General features: G+C 37.7%; 1 protein-coding gene across 1 annotated transcript; it reads left to right on the top strand.

Moving 5' to 3' along the window:
• The first annotated feature begins 2445 nt into the window (after nt 1-2445).
• On the top strand, nt 2446-14931 carry slc17a8 (solute carrier family 17 member 8). Its single transcript, XM_067502504.1, has 12 exons — nt 2446-3013; nt 4384-4639; nt 4954-5072; nt 6148-6262; nt 6455-6542; nt 7211-7297; nt 8613-8755; nt 8958-9107; nt 9208-9340; nt 9677-9787; nt 11504-11631; nt 11970-14931. The coding sequence occupies exons 1-12, from the start codon at nt 2913-2915 to the stop codon at nt 12288-12290; spliced, it is 1752 nt and encodes a 583-aa protein (XP_067358605.1). The 5' UTR covers nt 2446-2912; the 3' UTR covers nt 12291-14931.
• Nucleotides 14932-15149: the final 218 nt, after the last annotated feature.

Here is a 15149-nt window from a genome sequence, read left to right on the forward strand (position 1 = left end):
ACCAAAGGCCTGTAAGGTAGCTGTAATCAAAACGCAACTTAAAAAACCTTGTCTTGACACAGGTGTTTTAGACAATTACAGACCAATGTCCAGTCCCCCCTTTTTCTTTCTTTTTCTTTTCATTTTTAACTGCAAAATAGAACTTCTATTCTGTTTAAAACCCCAACACACACCTCCACAATGATGCTACCTTCACACATATGCTAGTGACTCCCTGATGCATTGCCACATACCAATGCAGATTCCTCTTGACTACAGAACATGGTTCCTCTGTCTTTAGGTCCTTTTGACATGATCTCATAATCAGAGAAGTCGGCATTTGCAGAATTAATTATTGGCTTCCTCCTTGCACAAGGAGTTTCAGGTTGCATTTCTAGATGATAAGTGACAATTCTCCAAAGTACTTCTGATCCCATGTGGCTATAATCATGGTTACATGGCAGTTTTCTGTACAAAGACTTTTTTTAACACCTTTTACAATAAAATATCATTAAATCTTGCTTTCTGAACATTTGGGTCCCATTTTGGGATTGTGACTGTGATCCTTGGCCTTTATGCAATGAAATTCCCCCAGAATCCGTAACTCTTTTTATGCAGTATTACATATACTGTAGATTGTGAAACACCAGCAAAGTACTGGACATGATCTAACCATCACACCTATGCAGAGTAATGCTTTCTCAAATTACTAAACAAAACTGGCATGTTCAGGTGTGTTTACTGAACAGAAGTGAATATTAACATATTTTACAACTTTGTTTGAATTTCTTTTTATTTCAACATATTTTTTAAATTTATGTTACTACACGCACACACACACATTTGGAGTATTGGAAGCCTCTCTGTGCAGGATCAACTCAAATGGGTCACTTCCTCAGTTCAAACACTAGGTGGTAACCCAGACTTATATAAAAATGGAATGGAATTCCCAGTGGTAACTATGTTACATTAACTTAAATACAGTACTTGAGTACTTGAGTACTTGAGTTTTGATGATTTTATACGTCACTTGAGTATTTCAATTTTCTTGTACTTCATAGATTGACTTCAATGTTGCAGAGGCAAATATGGTAATTTTTACTGTACCCAACATTTATCTGAAAACATAAAAATTATCAGTTACTTTTCAGATTTAGATTAACATAACAAAATACAATATAATATGAGTTCATTGCAAGCTACCTATTAGTATATAAAGTAATTTAAATGATATTGTTAGATTTTAAAGGTATGATCATCAAAACACTGCATATGCTTGTTAAATAGGCTCCATAGTTACCAGATGCAGCAGCAAAAGTTTGAATATATTAAAGCAACTATAATTCATCCAATAATGTTATATTTACTGATGTAAAACTTTCATTTGGTTCTTAAGAAACATTTTGAATGCAGAACCTTTATTTGTAACAGAAAATGTCTACAGTGTGGCACTGATACTTTTCCTTAATTAAAAAATGTGTACTTATACCACTGACAATTAGCTTCAGATGTCCACAAATTACTTTCACTCAACTGCAAAATTTCTCTAACTGCACAACTGAGAAGGAGCTTGGAAGGGATTAGAACTGAGTCAAACAGTAAGAAAAGATATATCTACATCACGTTTATTTACATTACACATTTAAATTTACATTTAAGCCGTAAAAGTGTAGACTTATTTATATAAGTGCTTTGTTATTCTTGTAATATTTATTTGTTTATAACTGGGACATCACCCTGAGCTATTACACTGTTGCCTATAAAGTTGGAATAATTTGTTTTCAGACACATTCCTCTTTTCTGCAAAGGTTCATTGTGGTTTATTTTTCACTGTGATATGTTTGGAAGAGATTGGTCAATAACATGTTGATAAGAATATATACTTTATCAAGAATAAATCAAATTGTCACAATAGCTTCATTAGAAGAGGTAAAAAGTATTTTATTCTAACTTTATGGACAACAGTGTATTTAGCCCATCGCTTAAACAAAGTTGTGCCCAAACCACCTGGTCTGTTTAAATTTTCAAATCTCACTTTTTATATTTTTCAAATGTTACATATTTAATGATCAGCAAAAACAAAAATTCAGTCTAAAACATGATGAGTTTTCCCGTGCTGGCAAAAAAAGGATTTTAGTGTCAAATAATTAGAAATGATATTATCCTTAAAAATGCATAAAATATAAAAAGCACACGCAAAAAGCTGACAGAGAATAGGAATGTGAACCTGGAACTAGATGGCTCTGTCTTAAGTTTCACCTGTTCACATTTTACACTAGAGCAGTCCAGCTGCTCCCCATCTCTCCTCAGTGGAACTTGTCAAGCTCATGCATATTTAACTGTTCATCCAGTGGGCTGCTATCAGATGAACCTAACTAGATGAAGGGGCGGTGCTGGAGAGATGGTGTTGATGACGATGAAGAAGAAGATGATGTGTTAAGTGAGGGGCTGGGTTTTGGAAAACCAGCTTTATCTGCCCCTCCTCACCAGGAATGGATGAGTTATGACATGGCAAGGATATCTAAGCAGATCATTTAGTTAAGCTGCAGAGGTATCACAATGCCTAGAGACTTAAAATTGGATTCCACATTTTTTTTCGCTCACTGCCTTATTTGTCAACCTTGAATGGATCTTGTGGAGATTAAACAACTTCCAGAGCATCCGAATGAATGGTACCTTCAACAAAGGAATACTTTAACATCACCCCCTCTCCAACTCTTTGCTGAAATCTTTCTGAAAAGCTGAGAAGAACGTTCTTGCTACCTCAGGGGAGCCTTGGCACCACTGAAAGGTGGAGCCGAACACTGGTGCCATAAACTCAGGAAGGATGAAGAACAGTTTCTAGTGGATTTTTTTTCTGAGTGCTAGTGCTAGTGAGTTATCAGTACACTGATTTCAGAAAAAGGGTGAGAGCAAACAAAGAAACAAAGAAAATGCCTTTTGGTGGGTTAACAGGTTTGAAGGAGCAAGTGCTAAAGCCTGGGAGGGAGGAAGTGAAGAACACTGTAGGCGACTCTCTAGGAAAGCTGCAAAGGTAAGCGGGGTTGTATAAAGAGTGGTGGGAAGAAGACATCGTGTTTGTGTAGTTTTTGATCTACACTTTACAATTTGTTGCTCCACTGCATGTGATAAGCCCAGTCTTTGTCTTCATTGCTTACATGGTAATTCACATTTGATATTATTCTTTAAATAAGAATACTTGAGTAAAAGAGATGAAACATCTGCTTTCCGAGAGGCTGAAAGCGAGCACAGTGAGCCCAACATGCATTCAGAGATCCTGACAATAAATAAATATTTGATTTCTGTGCTTGCCAGGCAATGCCAGTGATGTAATCAGAGATGTTATTTTAAGACACGAATACATATTTCATATCTGATGCAGTTTTCAAAGCATGGTGTGTGTGAGCCACTGTATGTAAGGAGGATTGTTGTCATTTTGACAGTGTAAGTTTTTAGTTTTTGTGGCTTTTATGTTGTTGTGTTTATGTTTTTCTGTCATTAAAAAAAAAATATATTTTTAATTTAAGAGGTTCTCCTGGTGAATATAAGGTGATTTATAATAATGTCTTCAAATCTTTAATGTAAAATATGGCACAAATGCATTAAGTGGAAAATGTTAGTCTTTGTGGTTTCTTAATATTAAGTTCATAATAATTAAAATGACACGCCAATTTTAGCCTTTAATGTTGCTCTAATCTGCTGCAGCTGTGTTAAACGTTCTGCTCAGCATCACTCTAATGATGTTCTTGTACTCTACCTTATCCCATGTTTTACAAAGTTTCACATTCTGGTTTCTTTCTTGCTCTGGAAATGCCTATAGTTTTCACACATTATTTTATAAAATTGTTTATGCAGTTAATCTATTGCTTAGATCAGTGGCATACTTGCTTTTGTTTAATTGGGGCATATTATTTCTATGCCGTCAATCTAGCCTGTTCGATTATAATTAAACACAGGATAAAATACCCTTCACTTTAAATTAACATTAATACAATTGCTAAAAGATAATACAATTGTGAATAATTTTTAACTTTGGTCGTAGTGCACAAGAGTGCTGTGTTAGATGTTATCTGCATTATATTGCATATGAAAAGTGTTATCAGAAAAATGGCTTCTGGCTTCTTCTAGTGGAACAAGTGTAGAGAATGATGTACCTAGATGCAATGTGATAACAGCAGTGGGGCTGTGACCTTTTTAGTCCTGAATCTTGGTTTCACCTCCTGCCCTCTGCAAGAGATCAGAAGACTTGCGTTACTGTGGTGCTTTATTGCCCCATCTTAATGGCATTACAGACACGGAAAGGACAAGACATTATTAGAATTTAGATACAGTGAACAATATATGAACTTCAGGATAAGTATTTTGAGCTCAAGATGACCATTCGTTATGCTATTTGCACTTTAGGAAAATTGACGGCAGCAATCTAGAAGAGGAGGACAACATCGAACTGACAGAGGATGGGCGACCAGTGGCATCAGCAGCACGTCCTGCTCCACTGCTGGACTGCAGCTGTGGTGGCCTGCCTAAGCGCTACATCATCGCCATCCTCAGTGGACTGGGGTTTTGCATCTCCTTCGGCATTCGATGCAATCTTGGTGTGGCCATTGTGGAGATGGTGAACAACCAGACAGTCTATATTAATGGGACTCCTGTGCTCCAGGTAGCTGCAGCTATTTGACAGGCCCCTTGAATTATTGCTATAGGACTTATGATTTTGTCTAATGTGTTTTCATGTTGCCTGATATATTAGGGTTAGGGGTTAAATAGTCAAGGCATGCAGAACCGCTTTAAGACTCAACTGTACCTTACCCAAATTTATTGTATTCCTTCAATGATATAATTGGGATAGTTCCTATATTGATTGTGAGTTCAACATTGCACTTTTATTTAATGAGGGGGTTACTCTTTTTATGTCACATTTAATTTTTTAAAAAATTTTCATTTTCCTCTGAAAGCCCTTTTCTCCCTTTCTAGAAAGCCCAGTTTGACTGGGACCCAGAGACAGTGGGGTTGATCCATGGCTCCTTTTTCTGGGGATACATTGTCACTCAAATCCCTGGTGGTTTCATCTCCAACAAGCTGTCTGCCAACAGGTCTAATGCATTTAAAGACTTCATGACTGTTTATAGTTTCATTTTAACACTTTTGGGAAAGCTGATGCTGTGGCTAATGAGACAAAACCACTTAATGTTACTGGTAAAGTGTGTAGAGACTACTTTTCAACTTTCAATTACTTTTTGTCCGTATTGGTTTCTGCATTACTGATCACATATATTAAAAAAACAATCACAAGAAGGAAAAAAACTGAAGCTTTTGGGGGAGCACCTGCACAGTCAATGCAATGAAAGAGTTAAAGTTGTACGATGTGGTGAGCGGTGCTGATAGAGCAGATAGCGGTCCTGTAATAAAAGCTTCACAGGAAAAGAGGACACGCCACTGACAGAGTTAATAATGAAAGATCCTGCCTCTGATTTCTCTCTGAAACAGCAGCCACTGGATTATTACAAGTGTCACTTACACACTGTTTTGGAAAAAGAGAAGGAAGGGGGGATGAGGTGAAGGAGAAAGGAGGATGGAGTTAAGCAGCACTGTGGCGAAGAGGCAAAAACTTGTTGGTGAAAGGGATGTCTTTATCTCAGTCCACGAAAGGCAGAGGCATAAAATATGTCTCATCACAGGGCTTGACTGAGACACCTTGACTGTCAGATGTATTTGGAGACACACAATGTGTCAAATTTACACATCTATAGTAGCTTTTAGACAGTGGGAACCCTGGGTTTGTTTTTCTGGTTTTTTATCTGTTACAAACAATGTCACACCATACGGCAGTCAAGGTGACGTATTGTGGCAGGATTCGGTAATTTCTTAATAATATTTTTTTTGTTTTTGTAAAGTAAGTGAATTATGTGGTCATCAATGCACGTTTTTATTAAATCTAGCAAAAGGTTTTAAATGTTCAGAGAAATACACTTAAGCATTAAATACGTATGATATAACACACAATTTGTGTGTTGTAGAACTGCTGTTAGAGGAATTTTGATTTTTTCACAGGATATTGTTTGTTTCGCCCTGTGCTAAGCTAACCTAAGCAACTGTGGTATTTCCCAAATAGCCAAGTTCTTCCTTCACTTCTGTAAAGGAAATGTTGACATTTCAGTTTTTGAACAGGGTGTTTGGCGCCGCCATTTTCCTGACATCACTGCTGAATATGTTCATCCCATCAGCGGCAAGGGTCCACTACGGTTGTGTCCTGTTTGTTCGAATCCTGCAGGGCTTAGTGGAGGTAAGAAAACAATGTCAAACCTAAAATAGTGAAATCAATAATGGGTTGACTTAAAGCAATAGTTCAACATTGTTCTGTGCTTAGAGATAGATGTGAAGACTACTTGTGCAGCCGTGACTGCACACAGCACCCCAGGTTACCACTCAAGTTAAACTTTCACCTCTGATATCTTCCACACCATGTCTGTGCTAGGGTGTCACCTACCCAGCATGTCATGGGATGTGGTCCAAATGGGCGCCGCCTCTTGAAAGAAGTCGACTGGCCACCACTTCATTCTGTGGTGAGCAATTCCCATGTTTTCTCTTCTCAGAATGCTCAACAGATCCCCAAACTGAGAAATGTCTTCCCAGTTTTCGCAGCCCTATACTGTAGATCTAATTGGGAGTAGCCAGTAGGTGGACATGAGAGATCATATTTTGTTTTGCAGATGTAGCCCACTGTTGCCTTTCATGAAATTAAAATAACCATGCTGCACTTTAAACTGGTACCATGACAACCCATGCATTAAATCCCTCTTGACATTGTCTGTAAATGAACACTGCTCACCTGCGTATTCTGAAGGAGCTTTTCGGGCTATTCACCTAAATGAAGCGTCACATTGCTTACGGGGCAAAAGCACTCTCATGCTCCCTGCTCTATTCAAAGCAATAACGTTCATGAATCTGTCTGGATAATAAAAAAAACACATTAAAACACCCTTTCTGTCATGACAATACCAGTGACTCAGTTGAGAGCATTTATCCAGTGAAACTAATGTGTTCTTTTTGATATGTTTGTTTTATTATGACACATTTATGGTGTAGGTTCTTTGATCAGAGACCCTGTACATTAAGTTATGCTGTATAGTTGTTCTTAAAATTCAAATAAAATGTTTTATTTATTTACATTTATAATGGAGATCTGATGTTACTGCTGGCATATTGATAGCTTGACACCATTTGTTCCTAGGATCCTATGCAGGAGCAGTGATTGCCATGCCTTTAGCTGGGGTGCTCGTTCAGTATGTTGGCTGGCCTTCTGTGTTTTATATCTACGGTAAGACAAAGTTTTCATTTAAAATCACACTCACACACTAAAGAAAATTGTGAAAAGTGCAAAATGTTCATGCAATCATTAGAAATAGAAATAACATTGTGAGAGAAATTATAAAGTAATGAATGGATAAACATTGTGTGGGGGCTCAGTGGTAGAGCATTGGGTTGGGATGTGGAAGGCAGTGGGCTCAAATCCCACCACAGCAGGTGTGGCCCACACCCAGCCACCAAGGGCGACCTTGGTGCTAGTCCCGAGCAGAGACAAAAATGGGTGCGTTGCGATAAGAAAGGCATCCGGCATAAAAACATTGCCAAATCAACGTGCGGAACATGCTCCGCTGTGGCGACAGCCGTTGATCTTTTTTTCTAATGGAAAAACACTGAGTAGCTTAAAGAAAGCTATATAGCAACCCATAGTGTCCAATGCTATGCACACACCTGATGCAATGTAAAAAGCATTCTTGATCATATTATGTTAAAACATCACACAAGGACATGTGTGCCATAAAAAGATGTCATTTAAAGGCCCTGTAATGTTTGTGTTCTACTGATACTTTTAGAGCTGAGGTTAAAACACCATGCAGTCACTTGTCATTTTAACAAAGAGAGAGCTAATAAACTCATGTGGTTCCATATTTGACTTGTCTACCTAAATGCTTAATGAAATTCAACTCCTTGTTTTAAAAAGCTGGGGTGGAATTTTCCAATATGACAAAGACTCTCAAAACAGTGCAAAAATCACACAGTTTTAATGACAACAAGATTAAAACTGGCCAAATACTATAAATCCCTGCGAGTGGCAAAGATTGGCAATAAATGAACAGAAGTGTACCCACTTTTGTTGTATACTGCATATATACATTTGTCCACTAATCCCTAAAAGATGTTATTTAGATGCAGAGTGACTAAAACCACTAAATCTCCATTTGGTGACCTTGAAAGTTGTCACCATTATCCTTGACTTTTGTACTTGTTGTACTATACATGCTTTGCAGTGTGTTATCTGAATTACTTTTGTTTGATTTAACACTGGCATGAAATTCATACTTCACCAAACGTGTTTTAATAAAAATCTACTCTGCTTCTGCTGTGATATAATCTCATGATTTATTGATGTAAAATAGCATTTTCCTTGCCTGGGCATTGTGACTAATACCTTGCTCATTTCATTTTCCTAATGAAAATTCTTGTGGTCCAGAGAGGGTCTTGGCTAGTTTTAATTAGTCCAGTCCTGCCTTTAAACTGCTTTGCCATACTTTACTAAGCATTTGCTACAAAGCCATACATAATGCATTCACCTTATTGTCACTGGAAAGGTGTTTTTGGGATCCTTTGGTATGTAATGTGGCTCCTCCTGGCATATGGAAGTCCTGCTGAACATCCCACAATTACAGAAGAAGAGAGGATGTACATCGAGTCTACTATTGGTGAAACAACCCACCAACTGAGTGTAACTGAGGTGTGTATGTACATAATGTAGCCATTAAATAAACAATTGACTAAAATTCACAATTCACTAAAACCTGCATCATTCACACACACACTCACACACACACAAACACATACACGCACGTGCACGCACACACACAAACACACACAAACACACACGCACAAGCATATAAATGGCATAAACTACATTGATTTCTATCTCCCAATCACAGAAATTCAAGACTCCCTGGCGTCGTTTTTTCACCTCCATGCCTGTGTATGCCATCATTGTGGCCAACTTCTGCCGTAGCTGGACATTTTACCTGCTTCTTATCAGCCAGCCAGCTTATTTTGAGGAAGTCTTCGGCTTTCCCATTAGCAAGGTTGGCCATAGTGTCAATATTGCAATTAAACTGGCAATGAAATCTATCCATAAAGGCAGATTATCCATCATTTACTTTGTTGTTTCCTAACTCCCAACAGGTGGGGATCCTGTCTGCTGTCCCTCACATGGTGATGACAGTTGTAGTTCCAATTGGAGGACAGCTGGCTGACTTCTTACGCAGTAACAAAATCATGTCTACCACAAATGTGAGGAAACTTATGAACTGCGGAGGTATGGTAAACTAGGAACTACACTTCTTCATTGTTTAGATAAAGAAAACTACTCCCTTTCAACTTTTTATGCTTCCCCCAAATGACGCTACGGATGTTTTCCTACTACTTGCATTAGCAAGTAGAAGTAGTAATGTAAATTGTTTGGACTGTAAACACTAAAATTATATTTATCTCAAGTTTTTTAAATTAACTGCATGTACAGTATCCCAAAAATAAAAGGCAATATCAAACGATAATTATGGTATTGTGAAAGAAAGATTTCTCTGTATTATATAACAGTCCATCAGCAACATGTTTGTAATGCCCCACATTGTCTGCTCTTTTATTTTCATAGGATTTGGCATGGAGGCTACTCTGCTGCTTGTGGTCGGGTTTTCTCACACTAGAGGGATCGCCATCTCCTTCCTAGTCCTGGCTGTAGGCTTCAGTGGATTTGCCATCTCAGGTATAACTGGTTTATATCTGCATAGAAGAAACATTTATGTTTTCCCTTTAATGTGAAGCCTTTGATACTAAACATAAGCATGTTGGTATAATTTAAAAGAGGATGTTGCAGCAATGCCTTTATGCTTTTGTGCCTTTTTCTCTGCCTTTTGGATTATAAAAACTAATTTACTGGTACTACAACCTCAATTTCAAAAGAAGTTGGGAAAATGTGTAAAATGTAAATTAAAACAAATTGCAATGATGTGCAAATCTAATCAATCCATATTTTATTCACAATAGAACATAAACTGCTAGATGTTAAGACTGAGACATTTTACCATTTCATGAAAAATATTAGCTCATCTGGAATTTTAATGGCAGCAACACATCTCAAAATACTCGGAACAGGGTGATGTTCACCATTGTATATCATACCCTCTTCTTTTAACAACTGTCTGTAAACATATGGGAAGTGAGGAGACCAGTTGCGGGAGTTTTAAGAAAGGAATGTTGTCCCATAGTTGTCTGATGCAGGATTCTAGCTGCTCCACAGTTTTGGGCTTTTGTTGCTGGATTGTTTGTTTTATGATGCAACAAATGTTTCTATTATTGAAAGGTCTGGACTGCAGGCAGGCCAGTTCAGCACCAAGACTCTTCTCATGAGAAGCCATGCTGTTGTGATGGATGCAATATGTGGTTTCACATTGTCTTAATGAAATATGCATGGCCTTCCCTGAGGCATTGTCATTCCCAAGAGACATTTTCTGGATAGGAGCATATGTTGCTCTAAAACCTCTGTGTACTTTTCAGCATTGATGTTTCCTTTCCAGATGTGTAAGCTGCCCACACCATTGGCACTAATGCATCCACATACCATCAGACATGCAGGCTTTTGAACTTTCTGCTGACAGACAAACAGCGATTTTCCAAAAAGAATTCCAAATTTTGATTCTTCTTTCCACAGAAAGTTTTAAAAGACCATTTTAAATGAGAGAACATGTGGTTCAGATGTTGCTTCTTCTTTGCATGATACAGCTTTAACTTACATTTGTGGATTGCACAGTGAACTGTGTTCACAGACAGTGATTTCTGGAAGTATTGACCCCATGCAGTGATGTCCAGTAGAGAATCAGGCCTGTTTTTAATGCAGGGCCCTGAGGGGCCCAAAGATCACGCACATCCAGTTTGGACTTTCTGCCTTGTCCATTGAGTGCAGAGATTCTTCCTGAATCTTTTGATGATATTATTTATTGTAAGGGTGGGATCTTCAAAGTCTTGACTATTTTACATTGAGAATCATTTTTCTGAAATTGTTCCACAATTTTTAGATGCAGTTTGTCACAGATTGATGAACCTCTGCCCAACTTTATATTGGAGAAACTCTGCATCTCTGAAATGCTCCTTTCATACTCAGCCATGTTATTGACCTTTTGCCAATTAACCTAATCAGTTGTCAAATATGGTTTGATGAGATTTGCAAAACGTTGCATTCTGTTTTTATTTATGTTTTCACATCTTCCCAACTTTTTGGGAATTGGGATTGTATTTTTCCGTTGGGTGTGATGCAGTATACTGCAGTATACATCCATTAAATTGCCAAACCTTCACACAGGCACTTCTCCTAAATATTTTATAGAATGTTGCCAAGGCAACAAAAAAGAAAAAAAATCATGTGCCTCTAAACTGTGTTCACCTGTATAAATTACGGATACTCTTTTATGTACTTTATTGTTAGGTTTTAATGTCAATCATCTGGATATCGCTCCTCGCTATGCCAGCATTCTGATGGGGATTTCCAACGGGGTGGGAACATTGTCTGGAATGGTGTGTCCTCTGATTGTTGGAGCTTTGACTAAAAACAAGGTATAATACACTGATTAGTAACATACTTTTAGTATAAATATTGGATGTTGCCCTGGGAGCTCATCATTATTTAAAGGTTTTTCCTTAGGTCCTTTGGATTTTGTATAATATATATCAGGTTTGCCTATTTGTGTAGCACGACATTGCTGTATGTAATCTCATACATATTAAAGGTAATTTTTTAAAATTTATAGCACTTTAAAATTTGTTGTGTGTATTGTAACTGTAGCATTTCCGCGGCCATGAGTAAGGGAGTGGATTTATGGCATTACCTCAGTGACTCATCAGTAAGACTGCTTCTCACAGGAAATTAATTGACTCAATTCATCTCCCCACAGACTCGTCTGGAATGGCAGCATGTCTTTATAATTGCATCCATGGTGCATTATTCAGGGGTCATCTTCTACGCTATCTTTGCTTCAGGAGAGCAGCAGGACTGGGCCAACCCTGAGAGCACCAGTGAGGATAAATGTGGCATTATTGATGAGGATGAGCTTGCTGAAGAGTCAGAGCTCAGCGGTGAAAACATAATGACTCCCAAAAAGAGTTATGGAACAACAGACAATTCATCAGGTCGGAAACATGGCTGGAAAAAGAAGAGAGGTGTGACCACACAGGAACATTATGGCAATGGGGACTATCAGGACGGGTATCAGTGAGACTTAAATTGAAAACACTAAAGTCCAGTAAAAATTAAAATTAATCTGTGGAAATGTCAGCAGCACGTCAGCCGAGAGGCATCATACAGTATGTACCTCAAGACCACCTTATTTCATTTTTGGTCAATGAAATTAATCCGTTTACCTGTGATGTACTGTAATTTCAGCTGAAATAAAACAAACTTAAAATGTTAAAAAGCTATAATCAAACATAACCTTTATTAGAAACTAATGGGAGCAAAATAAGAGAAACATCAGCATCAGCAACATATAATCAATTGAGCACTACATTAAAATTTCTCTAATATACATTTCTTTCAAAAATACTGTAGTATGCTTGATAAAATAGAAAGTAAACTACAGACCAACATTCATGGACCAACTAGTACTGTGTTAAATAAACATCAGGAACACATATCAGCTTTCAAAACCAGACTACTTTTCCTGCAATCTGCACTGATCATAATCCATCTGTGCAAGCAAACACTGACTTAATTTCAAGTAGCTACTTTGAACCATGTGAACAGTTTTTGAAATGTTTTGTGTCAGCTATGCAATGTGAAAAGAGATGTGAATCTGGAATGTAACAACAGATTTGACAGTTAATCGCAGTGTTAATGTTATGAGCCTTATTGGTTTTTTGCCTGTATGTATTCGCTGTTGCTGAATGATTGCACTCTGTCACTGCTTTGCTTGCTATCCTTGTTTGTAATGCACCGAGGATGAGTTCAGTGCGGACGTTACTTGATGAAGCATTTGTAACTCTATTTGTTCTACAGCTGTTTGTCTTTTTGCAACTTATTGATGTTTGATACATAAAAACCCAGGTTGCTTCTAAAAATAATGCATTGTAATCTTTGACTGTAAACATAAAGCATTAAGAACATTTTCACTCACTGTTCCTAACTACTGCAATGACAAGAACGTTTTGTAAAGTAAATTACTATCATTTTTGTTTTAAAGAGCATTGATTTGATTTGCTATTTACTTGAACACATTGGAGATGTAATAATCACATTTCTACCCTGAATTAATGTTGTTTAGAAATATAAAATTCCTAATGAACGTTGTGCTTCTGAGTGCATTGACTTGTTAAACATTTAAGGCTTAATTTATTAAGTGCTAATAACGACGCTTACATGCTGATGTTTAGTTCACCGTGCTAGTTTGGCAGGTTTGCATACTAAAATGTGTTAATTAGCAATACAAATAGTAAAGCTGCACTTTACTAAGTGCTGAACTATTTTCTGAAATACCATGGATCTCAGCCTCACGGTGGTGCTGTAGGAAAAGTTAAGGAATCCCTCAAGTCAGTAGTATTTATCTTCCGGGGACCATGAAGGACCAGTGTCGACTGGCCGATAGACTGACACCACCATCAGTGAGACAAGAAAGAAAGAAATGAGAAGGAATAACTAATATGCCAACTCAGTTTATATTAGGGTTTGTTTTTTATTTGTTCCCCTCCTCTGTTTACACTGAAATGTTTAACACAAAGCTGTACACAGTGTAGTGTCTGTACAAGTTAGATGTTCGTTATCTTACCAAGTAACTATTGACAGTATAAGCTGTCCCCAATTCTGCCTGTTTATCAGTGTGCTTAAGTTAGACATTTTTAAATGTCCAGAGACAGCTCTGTTTTCCATCATACTGTAGTAAACATCCTTTGTCTTATCTGTCTTTGTCCCCCAGCTTCATTTTCACCACAGAATTAATTACTAGACAGGATATTCCTCCCAAGTGTCAGACTTGTTTGTTGCTTGAAAATAGTTTATTTTTATTGAGAATGTACACATGTACATATGTTAACCAATTCCAAATATTGCTTTGTCTGGGTGTGATGATATAAAAAGCCTGAGTCACATGTTGATGAAAGGTTTCAGTAGTCTTTGTCACTAGAAGTCCTTGCAGTGTCCTATGGTATCTTTGAAGGACTTGTGGGCAATTATGTCACTTTTGTGTTGAATAAGTAAAAATACACCAAGGTAAAAGGTGAAACCAACACCTGCCAACACTTACCAACACCTAATATTTTTTCCAGTCTTCATCATTTCAAATGCACGGAAATATTACGTATTACTAGCTTAAAATCAACTTTGTTGGTTTGACTACTGTATATGTGTAACCTCAGTGGAGCTTTGTCAATCAGCCATTGCTGCCAACTCATTCCTCATAGACTCTCAAACACAGACCAGATAGTCCTCAAACAGCCGTGAGCCAATGGCAAAGGTTCTGTTTATTTCAGAGAGACTGTCTGTTGACTCAGAAGGGCCTCTTTGAATGGAGCAACAACCCATCAATGATTAAAAGATTGTTTTTAGACAAATTAAGGCTTATAAAGACAAGAGGAATTTGATTTGGATGCATGTTCATTTTGACGTTCAACAGCCAGGTATGGTGATGAATGAAATTGCCAAGATTGACAAATCTTTAGACTGCAGTAACTTAATAAAATGGCTTTGTTCAGTTCAAGGACGGGTGACAACGATTGCTACACAGTCTGCTTTCAGGCATTTTTTTTTTGGTAAACTCGAGTTCTTGTTGCACTTGTGAAAGTGTTGTAAATGTGAAGTGGAAAAAAGACAAACACACACTGCAAACGAAACTTTATGAACTTATGGACTGATAGCAGCACAGACTCACACCAGATGTTTACGTCATGCCTGGTTGTATATGCCACATGTGTCAAGTTTGTGTGGGTGGGTGGGATTTCTCTTCTGCAGCGGAATGCATGCTGCAGCCTCTTGTCTTGTTTAGATAAATTGGGGATGTTTTTTTGATGAGGGGGGTTGCTAGTGGGTGGGGGGATGTGGACAGGAATGGATAGTTTAATTAATAACCACAATCCTTTTCTCCCTG

Source organism: Channa argus, chromosome 4 (genome assembly GCF_033026475.1).
Source record: "Channa argus isolate prfri chromosome 4, Channa argus male v1.0, whole genome shotgun sequence".
Taxonomy (NCBI): domain Eukaryota; kingdom Metazoa; phylum Chordata; class Actinopteri; order Anabantiformes; family Channidae; genus Channa; species Channa argus.